The 21,703-nt window shown below is 49.9% G+C and overlaps 1 protein-coding gene and 3 non-coding genes across 5 annotated transcripts in view; all 4 read left to right on the plus strand.

Annotated features, from left to right (window-relative positions):
- The window catches only part of LOC149429372 (armadillo-like helical domain containing protein 1), a 51,138-nt gene that overhangs the window by 18,002 nt on the left and 11,433 nt on the right, over nucleotides 1-21,703 (plus strand). For both annotated transcript variants that reach the window (XM_089666482.1, XM_089666483.1), the window contains exon 7: nucleotides 16,653-16,775. In XM_089666482.1, coding sequence (XP_089522608.1) covers nucleotides 16,653-16,775 — 123 coding nt within the window. The remainder of the gene's footprint in view (nucleotides 1-16,652; nucleotides 16,776-21,703) is intronic.
- Nucleotides 675-789, plus strand: LOC149429374 (U5 spliceosomal RNA). The gene has a single exon (XR_016310485.1). It is a non-coding gene; the product is annotated as a U5 spliceosomal RNA (small nuclear RNA).
- LOC149429375 (U5 spliceosomal RNA) lies at nucleotides 3,955-4,069 on the plus strand. Its single transcript, XR_016310486.1, has one exon. It is a non-coding gene; the product is annotated as a U5 spliceosomal RNA (small nuclear RNA).
- Nucleotides 7,655-7,769, plus strand: LOC149429376 (U5 spliceosomal RNA). The gene has a single exon (XR_016310487.1). It is a non-coding gene; the product is annotated as a U5 spliceosomal RNA (small nuclear RNA).

The following is a 21,703-nucleotide window of genomic DNA, read 5'->3' on the forward strand; positions in this document are numbered from 1 at the left end:
GGGCGTTGTTTGGAGGGAGGTGGGTGTGGTATGTTGGTGGCATGGTGTGGAAGGGGGTGTGGTAAGGATTGAGGTGGGCTTGGTAGGGAGGGAGGTGGGCGCGGTTTGGAGGGAGGTGGGCGTGGTATGGAGGGAGGTGGACTCTGTATTATACAATGTTGCTCAGTATTCTGTCTATTGAAGTCTGAATGTCCAGTTGCTGCTCTGGGAATGCTGACACTTGTAGTCCCACAATGTTGTCTGCTGGGAAGGATCACACACACAGTGCTGTCCTGGGACCTCTGAACTCAGCATCTCTCAGCATCTGATTGGTCTGTTTAGTAAATGGTTTGTGTGTGCAGCTTTGTATAAAGTGAACACTCCGCCCCCACATTTGAGCCCCTCCCCCTCCATGTACGGAGCTATGGACGGCAGCGGCCTAGAAGGGGGCGGAGCGCTGACTGTTTCTATTTACATACCGATGATGCATTGCCGCCCGTCCCGTGTGTTGTGCTCACCTAGAATTATATAATACAGTTCATTGTGTGACGTTTATAGAAGTATTAGGAGGTGAGGGATCGATAGAGCGCCGCTGAGAGGAGAGAAGTAGTAATAGGAATGATGGCGGAGTGAGCTCTCCATGAGCTGAGCAGAGGTCGGGCAGAGTCGGGGTCGGGCTGGTCGCAGAGGTCGGTATACTCTGGTTTCTCTTCAGATCGAATAAATCTTTCGCCTTTTACTAAAGATTTCCGTGGAGAGGAACAATTATGAGTTTACTCCAATTTTTTGAGGCTCGGAGAGATCCGGGCTAACCTTCCTGGTCAATGATAGAGATGATGATACTCAGAGAGATCACTATAGGAATGATAATGATTGAGGGGAATGTTATTATTATTGATATCACAGGAGGATAGATACATTGTAACAGATCAGTCGGTGAGAATATCAGGAAGTCTCCATTTACATGAAGGATTATGAAATTGCAATAAGAGATGTATGTTTCTATGGTATACAATGGGGCCCCCAATGCTGTGTGATTGTTACACATCAGAATCGCGTCACAAAACACACAAAGCTTGTTGCCCAGGAAGTAGCGGATCTTCTTTGGGTGACACGCAGGGCAGCCTATCGCAGTGAATGGACAATATGCAGAAACATGTAAATCAAACCTTCAGAATCGCAACTGAGAACGCTCCTTCCTGCAACACGATATCTGCATGGGGTCAAAAACTGTAGTAATGTTTCCTGAGAAGAATACATTCAATTGAGAGGTCCCCTGATCCTGGGGGGGGGGGGTGAAGAGGACATGGAGCCGGGTTTGGTGTGTTCTTGTGTTCTGGGGGCCCAATCCCAGGACGATGGTGGACAGAATGACAGCCAGGCAACCAGCATTTCCAGAAGGAAGTCAGCAGTGACAGCCCATGTTGTGTTCATATGTCATGTTTCCATTAAAGGGGTTAAACTCACCTAACAGCCCCTCATCAGCACCGGCCTCTTCCGCTGTGTGCCATCTTGATTGGTTGGCAAGGGATGACATCACTCCTGCACATTTGAGGTGCGGTGTGGAGGGGCGTGAGGTGTGGAGAGGGGTGCAGTATGAATGTGGGTTCGGTATGGAGGGGGGTGCGGTACAGTGGTGGGTGCGGTATGGAGGGGGGTGCGGTATGGAGGTGGGTGCGGTATGTAGGTGAGTGTGGTGTAGAGGTGAGAGTGGAGGGGGGTCCAGTGTGGAGGGGGGTGTGTTATGTTGGGTGCAGTGTGGAGGGAGGTGCAGTATGGTGGTGGGTTTTTTACGTAGGGGAGGGGGATGTTGTATGGTGGTGGGTGTGGTATGGAGGTGGGTACGGTACAGTGGTGGGTGCGGTATGTAGGTGAGTGTGGTGTGGAGGGGGGGTGTTATGTTGGTGGGTGCAGTATGGAGGTGGGTGTGGTGTAGAGGTGGGAGTGGTGTGGAGGGGGTGTGGTATGGTGGTGGGTGCAGTACAGAGGGGGATGTTGTATGGTGGTGTAGTATGGAGGTGGGTGTGGTATGGAGGTGGGTGTGGTACAGTGGTGGGTGCGATATGGAGGTGGGTGCGGTATGTAGGTGAGTGTGGTGCTGAGAGGGGGTGTGTTATGTTGGTGGGTGCGGTGTGGAAGGGGATGTTGTATGGTGGTGGGTGTGGTATGGAGGTGGGTGCGATATGGAGGTGGGTGTGGTGCTGGGTGCGGTATGGAGGTGGGTGCGGTATGGAGGTGGGTGCGATATGGAGGTGGGTGTGGTATGTAGGTGAGTATGGAAGGGGGGTGTTATGTTGGTGGGTGCAGTGTGGAAGGGGATGTTGTATGGTGGTGGGTGTGGTATGGAGGTGGGTGTGGTGCTGGGGGTGGTGTGGAGGGGGTGCGGTATGGTGGTGGGTGCAGTACGGAGGGGAATGTTGTATGGTGGTGTAGTATGGAAGTGGGAGCGGTATGGTGGTGGTTGCGGTACGGAGGTGGTTTGGAGGGGGTGCAGGTGGGTGATGCGTGGAGGGGGTGTGGTGTGTGGAGGTCAGTGTGTTGGTGGGGGTGTGGTATGTTGGTGGCACAATGTGGAGGTGGGTGTGGTATGTTGGTGGCACGGTGTGGTATGGATGGAGGTGGGTGTGGTATAGAGAGGGGGCGTTGTTTGGAGGGAGGTGGGTGTGGTATGGAGGGAGGTGCTGTGTGGAGGTGGTTTGGAGGGGGTGCAATGTGGAGGTGGGCGTGGTAAGGGTGGAGGTGGGCGTGGTATGGAGGGAGGTGGGTGTGGTAGGGAGGTGCTGTGTGGAGGTGGTTTGGAGGGGGTGCAATGTGGAGGTGGGCGTGGTAAGGATGGAGGTGGGCGTGGTATGGAGGGAGGTTGGTGTGGTATGTTGGTGGCATGGTGTGGAAGGGGGTGTGATATGGAGGGAGGTGGGTGCGGTATGCAGAAAGGTGTGGTAAGGATTGAGGTGGGTGTGGTATGGAGGGGGTTGCGGTTTGGAGGTGGGCGCGGTATGGAGGGAGGTGGGTGTGGTATTGATTGAGGTGGGTGTGGTATGGTGTGGAAGGGGGAGTGATATGGAGGAAGGTGTGGTAAGGATTGAGGTGGGTGTGGTATGGAGGGGGTTGCGGTTTGGAGGTGGGCGCGGTATGGAGGGAGGTGGGTGTGGTATTGATTGAGGTGGGTGTGGTATGGTGTGGAAGGGGGAGTGATATGGAGGAAGGTGTGGTAAGGATTGAGGAGGGTGTGGTATGGAGGGCGGTGGGCTTGGTAGGTAGGGCGGTGGGTGTGGTATGGAGGGAGGTGGTGTGGTATGGAGGGAGGTGTGGTTTGGAGGTGGGTGCGGTAAGGAGGGAGGTGGCCTTGGTAGGGAGGGCGGTGGGTGTGGTATGGAGGGAGGTGGGCGTGATATGTTGGTGGCAAGGTGTGGAGGTGGGCGTGGTATGGAGGGAGGTGTACTCTGTATTATACAATGTTGCTCAGTATTCTGTCTATTGAAGTCTGAGATGTCCAGTTGCTGCTCTGGGAATGCTGACACTTGTAGTCCCACAATGTTGTATGCTGGGAAGGATCACACACACAGTGCTGTCCTGGGACCTCTGAACTCAGCATCTCTCAGCATCTGATTGGTCTGTTTAGTAAATGGTGTGTGTGTGCAGCTTTGTATAAAGTGAACACTCCGCCCCCACATTTGAGTCCCTCCCCCTCCATGTACGGAGCTATGGACGGCAGCGGCCTAGAAGGGGGCGGAGCGCTGACTGTTTCTATTTACATACCGATGATGCATTGCCGCCCGTCCCGTGTGTTGTGCTCACCTAGAATTATATAATACAGTTCATTGTGTGACGTTTATAGAAGTGTTAGGAGGTGAGGGATCGATAGAGCGCCGCTGAGAGGAGAGAAGTAGTAATAGGAATGATGGCGGAGTGAGCTCTCCATGAGCTGAGCAGAGGTCGGGCAGAGTCGGGGTCGGGCTGGTCGCAGAGGTCGGTATACTCTGGTTTCTCTTCAGATCGAATAAATCTTTCGCCTTTTACTAAAGATTTCCGTGGAGAGGAACAATTATGAGTTTACTCCAATTTTTTGAGGCTCGGAGAGATCCGGGCTAACCTTCCTGGTCAATGATAGAGATGATGATACTCAGAGAGATCACTATAGGAATGATAATGATTGAGGGGAATGTTATTATTATTGATATCACAGGAGGATAGATACATTGTAACAGATCAGTCGGTGAGAATATCAGGAAGTCTCCATTTACATGAAGGATTATGAAATTGCAATAAGAGATGTATGTTTCTATGGTATACAATGGGGCCCCCAATACTGTGTGATTGTTACACGTCAGAATCGCGTCACAAAACACACAAAGCTTGTTGCCCAGGAAGTAGCGGATCTTCTTTGGGTGACACGCAGGGCAGCCTATCGCAGTGAATGGACAATATGCAGAAACATGTAAATCAAACCTTCAAAATCGCAACTGAGAACGCTCCTTCCTGCAACACGATATCTGCATGGGGTCAATGACTAGTAATGTTTCCTGAGAAGAATACATTCATTTGAGAGGTCCCCTGATCCTGGGGGGGGGGGGGGGGGTGAAGAGGGGGACATGGGGCCGGGTTTGGTGTGTTCTGGGGGCCCAATCCCAGGACGATGGTGGACAGAATGACAGCCAGGCAACCAGCATTTCCAGAAGGAAGTCAGCAGTGACAGCCCATGTGTCATGTTTCCATTAACCCCTCGCCTACCAGGCACTTATACCCCTTCTTTACCAGGCCAGTTTCCAGCTGTCAGCGCTGTCGCACTTTGATTGACAATTGCGCGGTCATGCAAGATTGCACCCATATGAAATTTTTATCATTTTTTTTTCACAAATAGAGCTTTCTTTTGGTGGTATTTAATCCCCACTGGGCGCTTTACTTTTCGCGCTATAAACAAAAAAAGTGCAAAAAAATTTTTAAATAATTTTTTTCTTTGTTTCTATTATAAAACAGGTAATTTTTCTCCTTCACTGATGTGCGTTGATGGGGCAGCACTGATGGGCACTGATAGGCTGCACTGATAGGCTGTACTGAAGGGCACTGATAGGCAGCACTAATGAGGTGGCACTGATAGGCAGCACTAATGAGGTGGCACTGATAGGCGGCACTGATGAGGTGGCACTGATAGGCAGCACTAATGAGGTGGGACTGATAGGCGGCACTAATGAGGTAGCACTGATAGGCATGACTAATGAGGTGGCACGGATAGGCGGCACTGATGGTGGGTACTGATAGACAGCACTGATAGGTGGCACTGACTGGCATCACTGCTGAGCACTGACTAGTGGCACTGCTAGGCATTGACTGGTGCAACTGCTGGGCACTGACTGGCACAACCGCTGGGCACTGACTGGTGGCACTGACTGGCAGCACTGCATTGATGGGCACTGGTGGGTGGCACTGCTGGGCACAGGTGGGTGGCACTGCTGGGCACAGGTAGGTGGCACTTCTGGGCACAGGTAGGTAGCACTGCTCGGTGGCACTGCTGGGCACAGGTGGGTGCACTGCTAGGCACAGGTGGGCACACTGCTGGGCACAGGTGGGCGGAACTGGTGGGTGGTACTGCTGGGCACTGATCATCAGTGCCCTGATGATCGGTGCCGATCCCCGCTCTGACAACTGCCGGTTCTCAGCAGCACTTTCCTCACACTCTGACAGCGTGAGGAAAGTGCAGCCGAGAAATGGCAATTGCATTTCCTGGTGATCAGCGTGTTATTGGACGCTGTGATTGGCCTTTTACCACATCACGTGATCAGCTGTGTCCGTAGGACACAGCGATCACGGAGATCGCCGGGGGCGCGCAGGAGAGCGTGTTCTGGGAGGACATCATATGACGCCCTCCCAGAACTGGCCGGCCGCAGTCTAGCGGTCATTCAGCTACCTGCGGTTGGCAAGTAGTTAAAGGGGTTAAACTCACCTAACGGCCCCTCATCAACACCGGCCTCTTCCCCTGTGTGCCATCTTCATTGGTTGGCAAAGGATGACATCACTCCTGCACATGCGAGATGCGGTGTGGAGGGGCGTGAGGTGTGGAGGGGGGTGCAGTATGAATGTGGGTGCGGTATGTAGGTGAGTGTGGTGTAGAGGTGGCAGTGGTGTGGAAGGGGGTGTTATGTTGGTGGGTGCAGTGTGGAAGTGGGTGCAGTGTGGAGGGGGGTGCGGTATGGTGCAGGGTGCAGTACGGAGGGGGATGTTGTATGGTGGTGGGTGCGGTATGGAGGTGGGTGTGGTGCAGAGGTGGGAGTGGTGTGGAGGGGGGGTGTTCTGTTGGTGGGTGCGGTGTGGAAGTGGGTGCGGTATGGTGGTGGGTGCAGTACAGAGGTGGATGTGGTGCTGGATGTGGTGTAGAGGTGGGAGTGGTCTGGAGGTGGGTGCGGTATGGTGGTGGGTGCAGTACAGAGGTGGATGTGGTGTAGAGGTGGGCGTGGTGTGGAGGTGGGTGCGGTATGGTGGTGGGTGCAGTACAGAGGTGGGTGTGGTGCTGGGGGTGGTGTAGAGGTGGGAGTGGTGTGGAGGTGGGTGCGGTATGGTGGTGGGTGCAGTACAGAGGTGGGTGTGGTGCTGGGGGTGGTGTAGAGGTGGGCGTGGTGTGGAGGTGGGTGCGGTATGGTGGTGGGTGCAGTACAGAGGTGGGTGTGGTGCTGGGGGTGGTGTAGAGGTGGGAGTGGTGTGGAGGTGGGTGCGCTATGGTGGTGGGTGTGGTACAGAGGTGGTTTAGACGGGGTGTGATGTGCAGAAGGGAAGTGTGTTGGTGGGGGTGTGGTATGTTGGTGGCAAGGTGTGAAGGTGGGTGTGGTATGGAGGGAGGTGGGTGCAGTATGTTGGTGGTGTGGTGTGGAGTAGGGTGTGGTATTGAGGAAGGTGGGCGTGATATGTTGGTGGCAAGGTGTGGAGGTGGGTGTGGTATGGAGGGAGGTGGGCGCGGTATGGAGGGAGGTGGGCGCGGTATGGAGGGAGGTGGGCGCGGTATGGAGGGAGGTGGGTGTGGTATGGAGGGAGGTGCGGTTTGGAGGTGGGCGCGGTATGGAGGGAGGTGGGTGTGGTATGGAGGGAGGTGCGGTTTGGAGGTGGGCGCGGTATGGAGGGAGGTGGGTGTGGTAAGGAGGGAGGTGGACTCTGTATTATACAATGTTGCTCAGTATTCTGTCTATTGAAGTCTGAATGTCCAGTTGCTGCTCTGGGAATGCTGACACTTGTAGTCCCACAATGTTGTCTGCTGGGAAAGATCACACACACAGTGCTGTCCTGGGACCTCTGAACTCAGCATCTCTCAGGATCTGATTGGTCTGTTTAGTAAATGGTGTGTGTGTGCAGCTTTGTGTAAAGTGAACACTCCGCCCCCATACTGGAGCCCCTCCCCCTCCATGTACGGGGCGATGAACGGCACCTTGAACAGGAGAGGGGGGCGGAGCGCTGAATGTTTTTACAATTTACATACCGGTGATGCTTTGCCGACTGTGCCTTCTGATAGTTATTTTGTTTTCTATAAAAGCCCCATTTTATGAAGCCTATAGAAGTATTAGGAGGTGAGGGATCGATAGAGCGCCGCTGAGAGGAGAGAAGTAGTAATAGGAATGATGGCGGAGTGAGCTCTCCATGAGCTGAGCAGAGGTCGGGCAGAGTCGGGGTCGGGCTGGTCGCAGAGGTCGGTATACTCTGGTTTCTCTTCAGATCGAATAAATCTTTCGCCTTTTACTAAAGATTTCCGTGGAGAGGAACAATTATGAGTTTACTCCAATTTTTTGAGGCTCGGAGAGATCCGGGCTAACCTTCCTGGTCAATGATAGAGATGATGATACTCAGAGAGATCACTATAGGAATGATAATGATTGAGGGGAATATTATTAGTTATTGATCTCACAGGAGGATAGATACATTGTAACAGATCAGTCGGTGAGAATATCAGGAAGTCTCCATTTACATGAAGGATTATGAAATTGCAATAAGAGATGTATGTTTCTATGGTATACAATGGGGCCCCCAATGCTGTGCGATTGTTACACGTCAGAGTCACGTCACAAAACACACAAAGTAGCCCAGAAAGTAGCGGATCTTCTTTGGGTGACACGCGGAGCTAACCTTCCTGGTCAATGATAGAAATGAGAATCCTTTGAGGGGTCACTGTAGAAATGATAATAATTGAGTGAAGTTATTAAATATTGATTATCACAGGATAGATACGTTGTAACAGACCAGTCGGTGAGAGTATCAGGAAGGCCCCATTTACATGAAGGAATATAAAATTGCAACAAAACACGAGATCTACGTTTAAATGGCATAAAATGAAAAGAATACAATGCAGTCACTGCAGGAATGATAGTAATCAGGGAAAAGACATTTATTATTGAGAACTTGAGGAGGATAGATGCAAGGGGCGCGGTGATCAATAGATAATAATTGGGTCATTATTGTGGAGAATGTATCAGGAGGCTGGAGATACTTTGTAACAGATCAGATTCTGTCATCGAGTCGCAGGAAGGCCCCATTACGAGGCAATTTGGAGATGCAGCAAAACATGCAATGCACATCTGCGTGTCGATAAGAACACCGAATGTCACAATCACCCCCGGTTCACATCTGTGCGGGTGGTGCCGCTGCGGATCCGCACGTATCTCCGTGTAGCTGCACCACCCGCACAGAGAATTGCGGACCCGCGGGCGGGTGCTATTAGTTGTAAGGCACGCCGCCCGCACTGGGAGACGCAACCGCACTGGGAACCTCGGCTGTGTTTTCAAAAGAAATGCAGGGACTTCTTTCCCTGCGTGTCACGGGCACAGAAGTCCATCCAAATGAATGCGCAAAATGCACGGCCACATAGGTATGAAACCGGGGGTCACACTGCAAAGTGCGCTTAGGAACCAATCAACGCTTGCTGCCCAAAATGGAGCGGGGGCTTCTCTTTGGGTGTCAAACACACAACACGTGTCAATGGAGATGAAAACATTAATTTGAGGGTTCCCCTGGTCCTGGGGGGTGGGTGTGAAGAGGGGGACATGGAGTGAAGTTTGGTGTGTTCTGGGGGTCCAATCCCAGGGAGATGGTGGAGAGGATGACAGCCAGGCAACCAGCATTTCCAAACGGAAATCAGGAGTGAAAGCCCATGTGTTTCTCTCATGGCATGTTTCCATGAACCCCTTCAATCCCGGACACTTTTAACCCCTTCCTACCCAGGCCCATTTTCACCTTTCAGTGCTGTCACGTTGAGCGACAGTTGCACGGTCATGCAACATTTCTATCTTCTTTTTTGCACACAAATAGAGCTATGGGGTTTTTTTTTATTTTATGGTAAATAAACAACAAAGAAATGCGTTTTTTTTTTATTTCTGTTATAACATTTTGCAAATAAATAAACTCTCTTCATACATTTATTCCAAAATGTAATCCACTCAATTTCTTTGCTAAAAAAAAAAACCCAAATCAGTGTTTATTGTTTAGTCTGTAGGAAAGTTATAGAGTCTACAACCAACGGATATATATCTGAAAATCGATCGATCCTGATGTACTGACAGCCAATTTCATTTCTTGAGGCCTTTAAAGTGTCAGGACAGTAAAAATACCCCCCAAATGACCCCTTTTTGGAAAGTAGACACTCCAAGGTATTTAGTTAGAGGCATGGCGAGTTTATTAAAGTTGTCGTTTTTTTGTCACTCCACCTCCTCAAACTCGATCTTTCCAAAACAGAGCTCATACTATTCCCTCCAGCCCGTGCCCCCTCCCCCGACTTCTCCATCAAGATCAATAATACAACCATCATTCCCTCCCCTCATGCCAGGGTACTAGGTGTGATCCTAGACTCCCATCTGTCCTTTCAGCCCCAAATCCAATCACTGTCCAAATCGTGTAGACTTCACCTCCGCAACATCTCCAACCTCCGCAACACCTCCAAGCTCCGCAACATCTCCAACCTCCGCAACACTTCCAAGATACGCCCGTTCTTAACCTCGGAAACTACTAAGCAACTTATTCATTCACTTGTAATATCTTGCCTTGACTATTGCAACTCCCTCCTCATTGGCCGACCTCATCACAGGCTATCCCCTCTTCAGCCTATCATGAATGCTGCTGCCAGACTCATCCACCTTACCAATCGTTCCATATCTGCCATCCCTCCACTGATCTCCATTCAGTGTCCTCCACCCCTCTCTGCCAATCCCTCCACTGATCTCCCTTCAGTGTCCTCCATTCCTCTCTGCCAAACCCTCCACCGGCCTCCAGTCAGTGTCCTCCACCCCTCTCTGCCAATCCCTCCACCGGCCTCCACTCAGTGTCCGCCACCCCTCTCTGCCAATCCCTCCACCGGCCTCCACTCAGTGTCCGCCACCCCTCTCTGCCAATCCCTCCTCCGGCCTCCACTCAGTGTCCTCCACCCCTCTCTGCCAATCCCTCCACTGATCTCCATTCAGTGTCCTCCACCCCTCTCTGCCAATCCCTCCACTGATCTCCTTTCAGTGTCCTCCATTCCTTTCTGCCAATCTCTCCACCGGCCTCCACTCAGTGTTTTCCACCCCTCTCTGCCAATCCCTCCACCGGCCTCCACTCAGTGTCCTCCACCCCTCTCTGCCAATCCCTCCACCGGCCTCCACTCAGTGTCTGCCACCCCTCTCTGCCAATCCCTCCTCCGGCCTCCACTCAGTGTCCTCCACCCCTCTCTGCCAATCCCTCCACTCAGTGTCCTCCACCCCTCACTGCCAAACCCTCCACTGGCCTCCATTCAGTTTTCTCCACCCTCTCTGCCAATCCCTCCACTGGCCTCCACTCAGTGTCCTCCACTCCTCCCTGCCAATCCCTCCACTGGCTTCCCATTGCCCAACGAATAAAAGTCAAAACATTAACACACAAAACCATTTAAAACTCCGCCCCCAATTACATCTTCAATCTTGTCTCCAAATATCACCCAAACCGTCCTCTCCGCTCCTCCCATGACCTCTTGCTCTCTAGCTCCCTTGTCTCCTCCTCCCATGCTCGTCTCCAGGACTTCTCCAGAGCCTCCCCCTTTTGCAATTGTACACCCAGAGACTGACACAGTCCTCCATTTTGTTAAGAAATCTCCATGTTGTCCCTCATTCTCCCTCTCTGTTAATCCACAGGGACATACGTGTGTTGGAAGTGTCGCAGGCAAGCCAGAGCCCAGCAGGGAGCCTTGAGGTGCCTGGTTGTCTGAGAGAGCTGTGCAATATCACACCTCATAAAAGATAACTCAAGCCTTCCCAGGAGTTCAAGGCATTCCAAGGAAGCAAGAACCAGATAAACACTTTTAAAATCCATTTTTCCTCTATGTCTCATATCTTGGAATATGAGAGACTTACATAAAAACCAGGCATATCGTCAGATTGGCCAAGAGGAGACGAACAGTTTGATAGATCACTCTCCTTGGCTGGAATACATAGGAAAGCAGAAAAGTAGATCTTGTGAACCATTCAGTGTAGAATTTCATATTTCATATCTAATCAATCCTCAGACGTGTCTGCATTATAATCTACCTGTGGATGTCACTTGTGCATATGGAAAGTTATGAGCCAAAATATGAACTAAAAGAGATTTTGGCTCTAGTTTAGGTCTACGCCCAGACCTTCCCGCCCTAAACGGGGTATTGGTCCTTGACTTCAGAGACACCCCCTGCTGGGGAACTACAAATTGGGTTGTCAGGCCTAAGAAAGTTAAGTTGAAGAATTCTCCCTTTTTAACATCAGAACCACCTGGGGAGACCCGCACCCTTTTGCTCTGAAACTTGATCTGCTAACCCAGGACTTTGGCAAGTACTTTAACTCTCTAACTTCTCTCTGTTATCTCTTTGCTGTGCTGTTGTTCTTTGTATATTTATATATATATATTGGTTACATCTTCCTTCTGTAAATATTTTTATTGCACCCGTTTGCCCTTTTAGTAATAAATCTTTCTTTCTGAAAGTGTTGAACTGTTTCTATAGCTCTTTATTGCAATCTACGAATTCCTGCCTCTAAAAGAGCGCTACTGTGTTTGTTTAACCCTCTGTATAACCGGCCTGCGGTGACCGTGTTATACAGGCGATTATCTCAACCATTATAGTGTTATAACTGATAACGCGAGTTTCCTCTTTCTCTGTACAAAAAGGCAGTGGTGGCAGTGTGAAAGGTTAATTGCGTAATTAACCTACCCAGTAACAATCACATTCAGGCTGCTGGTACATAGATTCTGGTCCAATTAGCCGGAAAATCGTTGTGCAGGGTGCAGCTGGGTGTGGCATTGTTACACACGTGACATCGCGGTTTTAGATTGGCTAGTCCTTCGGTCACAAATTTAGTGAGAAGGGCTGGGGTCTGACGCCGCGTTCGTCACATATTGGTGGCAGCGATCGTGGGATCGTCACATATTGGTGGCAGCGATCGTGGGATCGTCACATATTGGTGGCAGCGATCCTGGGATTGTCACACCCAGGGGTGGACTGACCATTTGGAAACTCGGGCACCGCCCGAGGGCCCGGTGGTCAGTAGGGGGCCCCATGAGATGCCCCTGGTACCTTTTTCATAGGCTTTTTTGAGTTTGGGCAAGGACACAGGGGCCCCATGATCCCCTATTGCCCGGGGGCCCCATGAGTTGTCAGTCCGCCCCTGGTCACACCCCCATCCTTTGGAACTCTCTACCACAATCTATCTGACTATCGCCTACTCTGCTCACTTTTAGGCGATCTCTGAAAAGCCCTCTCTTCAGGGAAGCCTATCCTGCCTTCAGCTAATAACCGAATCTTCTAATCCTTCAAGCAGTGGATTCTTCTTCTCCCGCAGCACTTTCCTATGGAGACCTTCTCTGGGCCCACTTACCCAGACCCAGTGGTCGGAAAGGTGGTGGAGTTGGTTTGCTTCTATCCCTGTAGAAAATCTAATGGTGGTGCTCCGAATAGTGTAGTAAGATTACGCACTCACCAGATGCGTAATGTAAGTACGTGTTGTATAAACCAGCAGAAGCCTCCTTAAAGGTCTGGTCTGGGGCAGTGGCAATCCTACCTCTGGGTGGGTAGTGTCGTCTGGAGCTCACAGGAATGTTTAGGATCCAGCTGGTCAGAGGTCCCTTTAAGGGCTGGATGGGTGCAGATGCCTGGGTACAGGAACTTCCTCCTCTGGAATCTTTAGATGGCTGGATCAGACAGGCTCTATGGATAGATAACTGGAGCGGTAGAATGGAACACACGGTGGCCTCACCTGCTGCCTCGCACTGACCGCTCTCCCTGCCGCTCAGCGTCCTCGCGCCATCAGGGAAGCCTATCCTGCCCTCAGCTAGTAACGGAATCTTCTACTCCTCCTACCAGTCCATCCCCCACAGTTATTACCTTTTGTACCACCAGCCCCTCGCTCTTAGATTGTAAGCTCCCAGGATCAGGGCCCTCCTATCCCTCTTGTATTGAACTGTATTGTTGCTGTATTGTCTCCCGTTATATTGTATATTGTTTGGCGCCATATTATTATTATTATTATTCAGTATTTATAAAGCGCCAATAGTTCGCTCAGCGCTGTACATTACAAAGGGGGACAGAACATGTGACAGAACAATACCAATACAATGCAAAACATGAGGGGATCGAGGGCCCTGCTCTTTCAAGCTTACAATCTAGGAGGGAGGGGATGGTGGCACAGGAGGAGATAGCTGTGGGGGATGGAGTGGTAGGAAGAGTGGAGGAGGTCGGCAAGTTAGCAGGGGGCGGGGTAGGCTTCCCTGAAGAGATGGGTTTTCAGGGTGCGCCTAAAGGAGAGGAGAGTAGGTGATAATCTGATGGGTTGGGGCAGGGAGTTCCAGAGGATGGGTGACACCCTGGAGAAGTCCTGGAGGCGGGCATGGGAGGAGGAGACCAGGGAACTAGAGAGAAGGAGGTCTTGTGAGGAGCGGAGTGTGCGTGCTGGGCGGTACTTGGATATTAGGTCAGTGATGTAGTTCGGGGCAGTATGGTGGACAGCTTTGTACGTCAGTGTTAGGATTTTGAATTTGATCCGTTGCGCAATCGGAAGCCAGTGGAGGGATTGGCAGAGGGGGGTGGCGGAAACGGAGCGGTTGGAAAGGTGAATGAGTCTGGCAGCCGTATTCAGGATGGACTGAAGCGGGGATAGCCAGCGGCGAGGCAGGCCAGTGAGGAGGGAGTTGCAGTAGTCGAGTCGCGATATGATGAGGGAGTGGATGAGCTGTTTAGTGGTTTCTGGAGTTAGGAACGTGCGGATTTTGGCGATGTTGCGGAGGTGGAGTCTGCATGAGTTTGTTAAAGAGTGGACTTGGGGCTGGAAGGATAGGTTGGAGTCCAAAATGACACCAAGTACTCTGGCCTGCGGGGCGGGTTTGATGGTGGCGTTGTTGGACATGATGGAGAAGTCAATGGGGGGTGGTGTCCGGGCTGGAGGGAAGACAAGAAACTCTGTTTTGGAGAGGTTCAGTTTAAGGAAGTGGAGCGACATCCAGTCTGATATGTCGCTCAACAGGTGTGTGATTCGGGCGGAGACCGAGGGGGTGAGGTGGGGGGTTGAGAGATAGATTTGTGTGTCGTCGGCATAGAGGTGGTAGTTGAAGCCGTGAGAGTGTATGAGTTGGCCAAGGGAGGAGGTGTAGATGGAGAAGAGAAGGGGCCCGAGGACAGAGCCTTGGGGGACCCCAACAGAGAGGGGGAGTGAGAGGGAGGTGGTGGCATTATAGGTAACGCTGAAAGAGCGTTGTGACAGGTAGGATGAGAGCCAGGAGAGAGCAGAATCTCTGAGGCCGAGGGAGTGTAGTTTTTTGAGGAGGAGGGGGTGGTCGACTGTGTCAAAGGCCGCAGAGAGGTCAAGGAGTAGGAGCACTGAATAGTGGCCATTAGCTTTGGCGGTTAGCAGGTCGTTGGAGAGTTTGAGTAAGGCAGTTTCGGTGGAGTGTAGGGGACGGAAGCCGGACTGTAGGGGATCGAGGAGGTTGTTGTCGTTGAGGTGAGAGCATAGGCGGGCGTAGACTAGGCGCTCGAGGAGTTTAGATGTAAATGGGAGCAGGGAGATGGGTCTGAGGTTGTTCGGGTCATTGGGGTCCAGGGAGGGCTTTTTAAGTATGGGGGTGATGTGTGCATGTTTCAGAGGGGAAGGGAAAGTGCCGGAGGAGAGGGAGAGATTGAAGATGTGGGTGAGGGAGCGTAGGATGGAGGGGGAGGGAGGTTGTAGGAGTTGTGTGGGGATAGGGTCAAGGGGGCAGGTGGTGAGGCGGGCATCAGAGAGGATCTTGGAGACTTCTTCGATGGTAGTAAGGTCAAAGGTGCGGAGTGTTGGGGGAGCTTCAGTATGAGGAATGTAGGGTGGGGTGGGAGAGGAGGTCAGAGCAGTGGTGGGGCCGTGGGAGAGGGGTGTAGAGGGGGTAGCTGAGTGAGGGGGAAGGGGGTTGGAGGGAGTTTGAGCAGCGACGAAGTCCCTGTGGGTTATGTCGAGGGGGAGGGGGGATGAGGGGGTAGCTGTGTGAGAGGGGACGGGTTGAGAAGGCGTGCGAGTTGCGGCAATGTCCTTGCGAATTGTGTCAATCTTGTTTTTGAAGTGATTGGCAATCTCAAGGGCAGTGAGTGAGGTGCTGGGTGGAGGTGGGGGTGGCGAGAGTAGAGAGTTGAAGGTGGAGAAGAGTCGGCGAGGATTGGAGGAGAGGGCCTTGATGAGGGTCAGGAAGTAGGCTTGTTTGGCAGTATGGAGGAAGGAGGTGTAGGTGTGGAAGGCAGATTTGTATCGGGTGAAGGCTTGTTGGGATTTGGTTTTGCGCCATAGTCGCTCCAGGGCACGACTGTGTCGTTTGAGGGTTTTGGTGTGATCAGTCTGCCAGGGCTGGAGCGGTCGGGGTCTGATGTTGCGTGTGGTTAAAGGCGCTAGTGAGTCAAGGGCTGTTGACAGCGCATTGTTGTAGGCGGTCATAGCCAAGTCGGGGCAGGACAGGGGGAGGATGCTGTCATGGAGTTGATCAACTGCGGAGTGGAGGGAGGCAGGGTTAAGGTTGCGGAGGTTACGGCTGGTAGTAGTGTGACATTTGGAGGGGTAGGTGTTGGAGGATGAGGAGATAGAGAAGGTGATCAGGTTGTGGTCAGAGAGAGGGAAGGGGGTGTAAATCCTGTATAATAATACCTCACATTTACATTTACATTTATGTATGGGGGTTGGGGGTGCTTTTGTTTTAATTTTTTTTATTATGTTTAATATTTATTTATTTTATTACAATTTAAAGTTTTCAAACATTTATTTTTAACTTCATTGATATCCCAAGGATATGTGATATCCCTATGTGTTAGCAGGTAACGGGTCCTCGTTATGGAGACATCAGGGGCCTGATCAAGCATGTTGGCGCGGGGGGGGGGGGGGGTAGGTTCTTCTCTTCTCACTGTGAAAGTGCCCAGATTACATTTACTAAACAGCCAATTGCCATCTGGAAAAAAAAAAAAAAAAAAAAAAAAGATCATGGCTGCAGCTGCACCACTTGATGTCCAGGACAGGCTGAGGACAAGTGGTTGATGTACATTGAACAAATGTTCGAACTTTCCCATGACTGCAGTGTCTGCTGCATAGAATTAGCAGTGCTCTGATTTTACTTGTTGTGGAACCGCAAGGCCCAGCACACACTGGTGGGAGATTGCAGTCCCTGCTGTGCAGTTTTACAAATACTAGAAGGTTTGCTCATTGTTGCATTTTGATTGGTTGCAGCTCTGCAGCTGATTCGGGAGCTGATGGTCACCGATGTGCGGCTGGCACTGCTGAAAGGACTCGTATCTCTCCTTATGACGTCACGGAGAGAGAACACGAAGAATCGCCCGCAGATCCTGGATGGTATGTATGAGAAGACAACACTCAGTGTGACATCCTGACAGCACATGACTACAGGGAGCCAATCATACCTCTGCACTCTCAGGTTCTGAAATAGAAACTGAACCCAAAGAAGAAATCCAGACATTTGATTTATATGAGATGAGAAACTATTAGTGTTTCTTTTTCTTTCTTTTTTTTTTAATGCTGTCAGTCACCCTGTTGGAGAGATTTCTTCTTCTTTTTTCCTGTTTGGTCACCCATACAGGGAGTGAGGTAAATCTCCCCAGCAGGGGTCACCCATACAGGGAGTGAGGTAAATCTCCCCAGCAGGGGTCACCCATACAGGGAGTGAGGTAAATCTCCCCAGCAGGGGTCACCCATACAGGGAGTGAGGTAAATCTCCCCAGCAGGGATGCAAATGGCAACGTGATGCTGAGCCTCCATGATTGAAAGTACTGAAATGCAATGAATGAAAAGGGGCGAGGCGAGGCTGAGTCAGGCTGGGGTAGAAAAAATATTCCGTATTTTTCATGCCATAAGACACACCTAGGTTTTAGAGGAGGTAAACAAGAAAAAAAATATTCTGAACCAATGGACTGCAGACATAGTACAGGAAATGACCAGAGACTGCGGATGTACTACAGGAAATGACCAGAGACTGCGGATGTACTACAGGAAATGACCAGAGACTGCGGACACAGTACAGGAGATGACCAGAGACTGCGGACACAGTACAGGAGATGACCAGAGACTGCGGACATAGTACAGGAGATGACCAGAGACTGCGGACACAGTACAGGAGATGACCAGAGACTGCGGACATAGTACAGGAGATGACCAGAGACTGCAGACACAGTACAGGAGATGACCAGAGACTGCGGACACAGTACAGGAGATGACCAGAGACTGCGGACACAGTACAGGAGATGACCAGAGACTGCAGACATAGTACAGGGCATGACCAGAGACTGCGGACACAGTACAGGAGATGACCAGAGACTGCGGACACAGTACAGGAGATGACCAGAGACTGCGGACACAGTACAGGAAATGACCAGAGACTGCGGACACAGTACAGGAGATGACCAGAGACTGTGGACATAGTACAGGGCATGACCAGAGACTGCGGACATAGTACAGGAGATGACCAGAGACTGCGGACATAGTACAGGAGATGACCAGAGACTGCGGACACAGTACAGGAAATGACCAGAGACTGCGGACACAGTACAGGAGATGACCAGAGACTGCGGACATAGTACATGAGATGACCAGAGACTGCGGACATAGTACAGGAGATGACCAGAGACTGCGAACATACTACAGGAGATGACCAGAGACTGCGAACATACTACAGGAGATGACCAGAGACTGCGGACATGGTACAGGAGATGACCAGAGACTGCGGACACGGTACAGGAGATGACCAGAGACTGCGGACACGGCACAGGAGATGACCGGAGACTGCGGACACGGTACAGGAGATGACCGGAGACTGCGGACACGGTACAGGAGATGACCGGAGACTGCGGACACGGTACAGGAGATGACCGGAGACTGCGGACACGGTACAGGAGATGACCGGAGACTGCGGACACGGTACAGAAGATGACCGGAGACTGCGGACACAGTACAGGAGATGACCGGAGACTGCGGACATAGTACAGGAGATGACCGGAGACTGCGGACACAGTACAGGGGATGACCAGAGACTGCGGACACAGTACAGGAGATGACCAGAGACTGCAGACACGGTACAGGAGATGACCAGAGACTGCGGACACAGTACAGGAGATGACCAGAGACTGCAGACACGGTACAGGAGATGACCAGAGACTGCGGACACAGTACAGGAGATGACCGGAGACTGCGGACATAGTACAGGAGATGACCAGAGACTGCGGACACAGTACAGGAGATGACCAGAGACTGCGGACATAGTACAGGAGATGACCGGAGACTGCGGACACAGTACAGGAGATGACCAGAGACTGCGGACACAGTACAGGAGATGACCAGAGACTGCGGACATAGTACAGGAGATGACCAGAGACTGCAGACACAGTACAGGAGATGACCAGAGACTGCGGACACAGTACAGGAGATGACCAGAGACTGCGGACACAGTACAGGAGATGACCAGAGACTGCGGACACATTACAGAAATCACATTCATTTTAAACTCGAATGTTAAAAGCAAAAGACAATTTTTGAACGACATTCCTTCATTCAGCGAATGTTCAAAGAATTTTCTCATGACTTTTCATACAAACATTCTCATCTGAAAATCTACACGTGTATGACCAGCTTAAGCCGTTTCATTCCAGGAGTGAATCCGGTACAACTGAAGGGGAAGTCAGGGGTCAGCATTAACATTTGCAGGAAGGATCCCTCACTAGTTTCTCTCCTGTGAATGTTGTGCAGAAATGCACTTTAACCGCTTCCCGACCACTCTATAAGAGAAACACTGTTACAGGGCGGCAGGGGTGTGCAAAATCACAAATATATGTGATTTTGCATTCCTGGCTAGGAGGCGCGCACCCTACCCGCGCCACCATTCTCGGCCGCCAATCACTGGGTCCCAGCCGGTAATTACCCATCAGTGCCCAGTGATTACCGAGCATCTCCGACAGGGAGGAAGACTGTTAGCAAACAGTCAGCTCGGGCATCCTGATTAGTGTGCTTACAGTGAAGCACCCCCCCACTCCGCCCCCTTGTAAAACACTCCCTACACACAGTTAACCCTTTGATCGGCCCTCATATTAACCCCTTTCCTGCCCAGTGTCATTAGTAGTGTCAGTGCTGTTTTTTAGCACTGATCACTGTACTGGTGTCACTAGGGATGTCAGTGACACCAAGTCAGTTCCCACTCAGTGTTAGAATGTCTCGTTAAAAGTTGCTGATCGCCGCCATTACTAGTAGAAAAAAAATAAATCCCATTATCTATCCCGCCATTTGTGGACGCTATAACTTTCACGTAAACCAATTAATTTACACATATCGGGATTTTTTTTTTTAGCAAAGACGAGCGGGAGACATTTTGCTGTAAATTTATGACGAAATTTTATTTTTTTAAATTTTTTACTGGAAGTGTTTAAGCACTCGCCCTCCAGAGGACTGCCCCCCCCCCCCCCCCCGCCTTCCTGACCAGGCCGTTTTTTGCGTTATGGCGCTGTGTTACTTTATCTGACAATTGCGCGGTCATGCAACGCTGCACCCAAATTACATTTTACATCCTTTTTTTCCCACGAACTGAGCTTTCTTAAGGTGGTATTTGATCACGTGTGCAGGGAGGTTTTTTTGTGCTAGAAGCAAAAAAAGACCGACAATTATGAGAAAAAAACCCCAATATTTTGGACTTTTTGCTATTAAACATGACCAGAAAAAAATGTCAAAAATCAAATTTTGTCATGAATTTCAGCCCAAATTTATTCTGCTCCGTGTCTTTGCTAAAAAAAACAATTCTGATAAATTAATTGGTTTACGTGAAAGTTATAGTGTCTACAAATGGCGGTATAGATTCTGTGATTTTATTTTAATTTTTTTTTTTCCTACTAGTAATGGCGGCGATCAGCAACTTTTAGCTGGACTGCGACGGGCATTCTGACACTGGGGGGGGGGAACTAACTTGGTGTCACTGACATCCCCAGTGACACCAATACAGTAATCAGTGCTAAAAAACAGCACTGACACTGTACTAATGGCACTGGGCAGGAAGGGGTTAACATGAGAGGGCGATCAAAGGGTTAGCTGTGTGTAGAAAATGTTTTAATAGGGGGCAAAGTGGGGGTGTGTGCTTCACTGTAAACACACTGATCGGGATGGCTGTGCTGTGCAGTGTGCCCAAGCTGACGGAGGAAGACGGTAAACAAAACGGTAATCATCGGCCGGGACCCGGTGATTGACATCCACAGCTGCGAATGGCGGCACGGGTAGGGCGCGCGCGCAGCTCGTGCGCGCGCCCTACCTGGAAATGCAAAATCATGTATATATACGTTATTTTGCACACCTGTGCTGCCCTGTAGCAGTATATCTGCTATACGGCGGCAGGTAAGCGGTTAATAGCAAAAAGTCCAAAATATTGTTTTTTCCTCAAAATTGTCAGTCTTTTTTTTTTTTTTTAAGCAAAAAAAATTAAAAAATCACACAGGCAATCAAATACCACCGAAAAAAAGCTAAATTTGTGGGAAAAAAAGGACGTAAATTTCATTTAGATGCAGCGTTGCACAACCGCGCAATTGTCAGATAAAGTAATGCAGCGCCGTATCGCAAAAGATGGCCTGGTCAGGAAGGGGGGAAATCCTCAGGAGGGGGAGGGGTTTAAATGCCATAAAAGTGTACAGTGAGTAAAAATGATCACAGAGCTGTGAAGATAAACCTAACCTCTGGATCCAACGGACTTCTATCGGTGCTGCCAGGAAGTCTGCGGTGCACATAATGGAATCCAGTGGGAAGTGATTCCTCCTCACCGCAGAGAGATTTCCTCTTATATCTTCCTGCGCTTCCGGGACAGAATACAATAATAGCGGAAAGCGCGCTCTAATCCGGCGTTTATCTTACATAGTTACATAGTTAGTCTGGCTGAAAAAAGACAAAAGTCAATCCAGTTCAACCATTAAAATAACAAAAAAAAAAAAAACAGCTATAATAATTAAAAAAAAAAAATTATAATATTAAAAAAAAAAAGTTATAATTAAATAAAAAAAAAAAAAATTATAATATTAAAAAAAAGTTATAATTAAAAAAAATTTAAAAAAAATATTATTTTAAAAGAAAAAAAAAGTTATAATTAACTAAAAATAAAAAAAATATAATATTAAAAAAAAAAGTTATAATTAAAAAAATAAAAAAAATTATAATATTAAAAAAAAGTTATAATTAAAAAAAAATTAAAAAAAATATTATTTTAAAAGAAAAAAAAAGTTATAATTAACTAAAAATAAAAAATA

Source organism: Staurois parvus, unplaced genomic scaffold (assembly GCF_062004578.1).
Source record: "Staurois parvus isolate SC_StPar_1 unplaced genomic scaffold, SC_StPar_1.0 ptg002730l, whole genome shotgun sequence".
Taxonomy (NCBI): Eukaryota; Metazoa; Chordata; class Amphibia; order Anura; family Ranidae; genus Staurois; species Staurois parvus.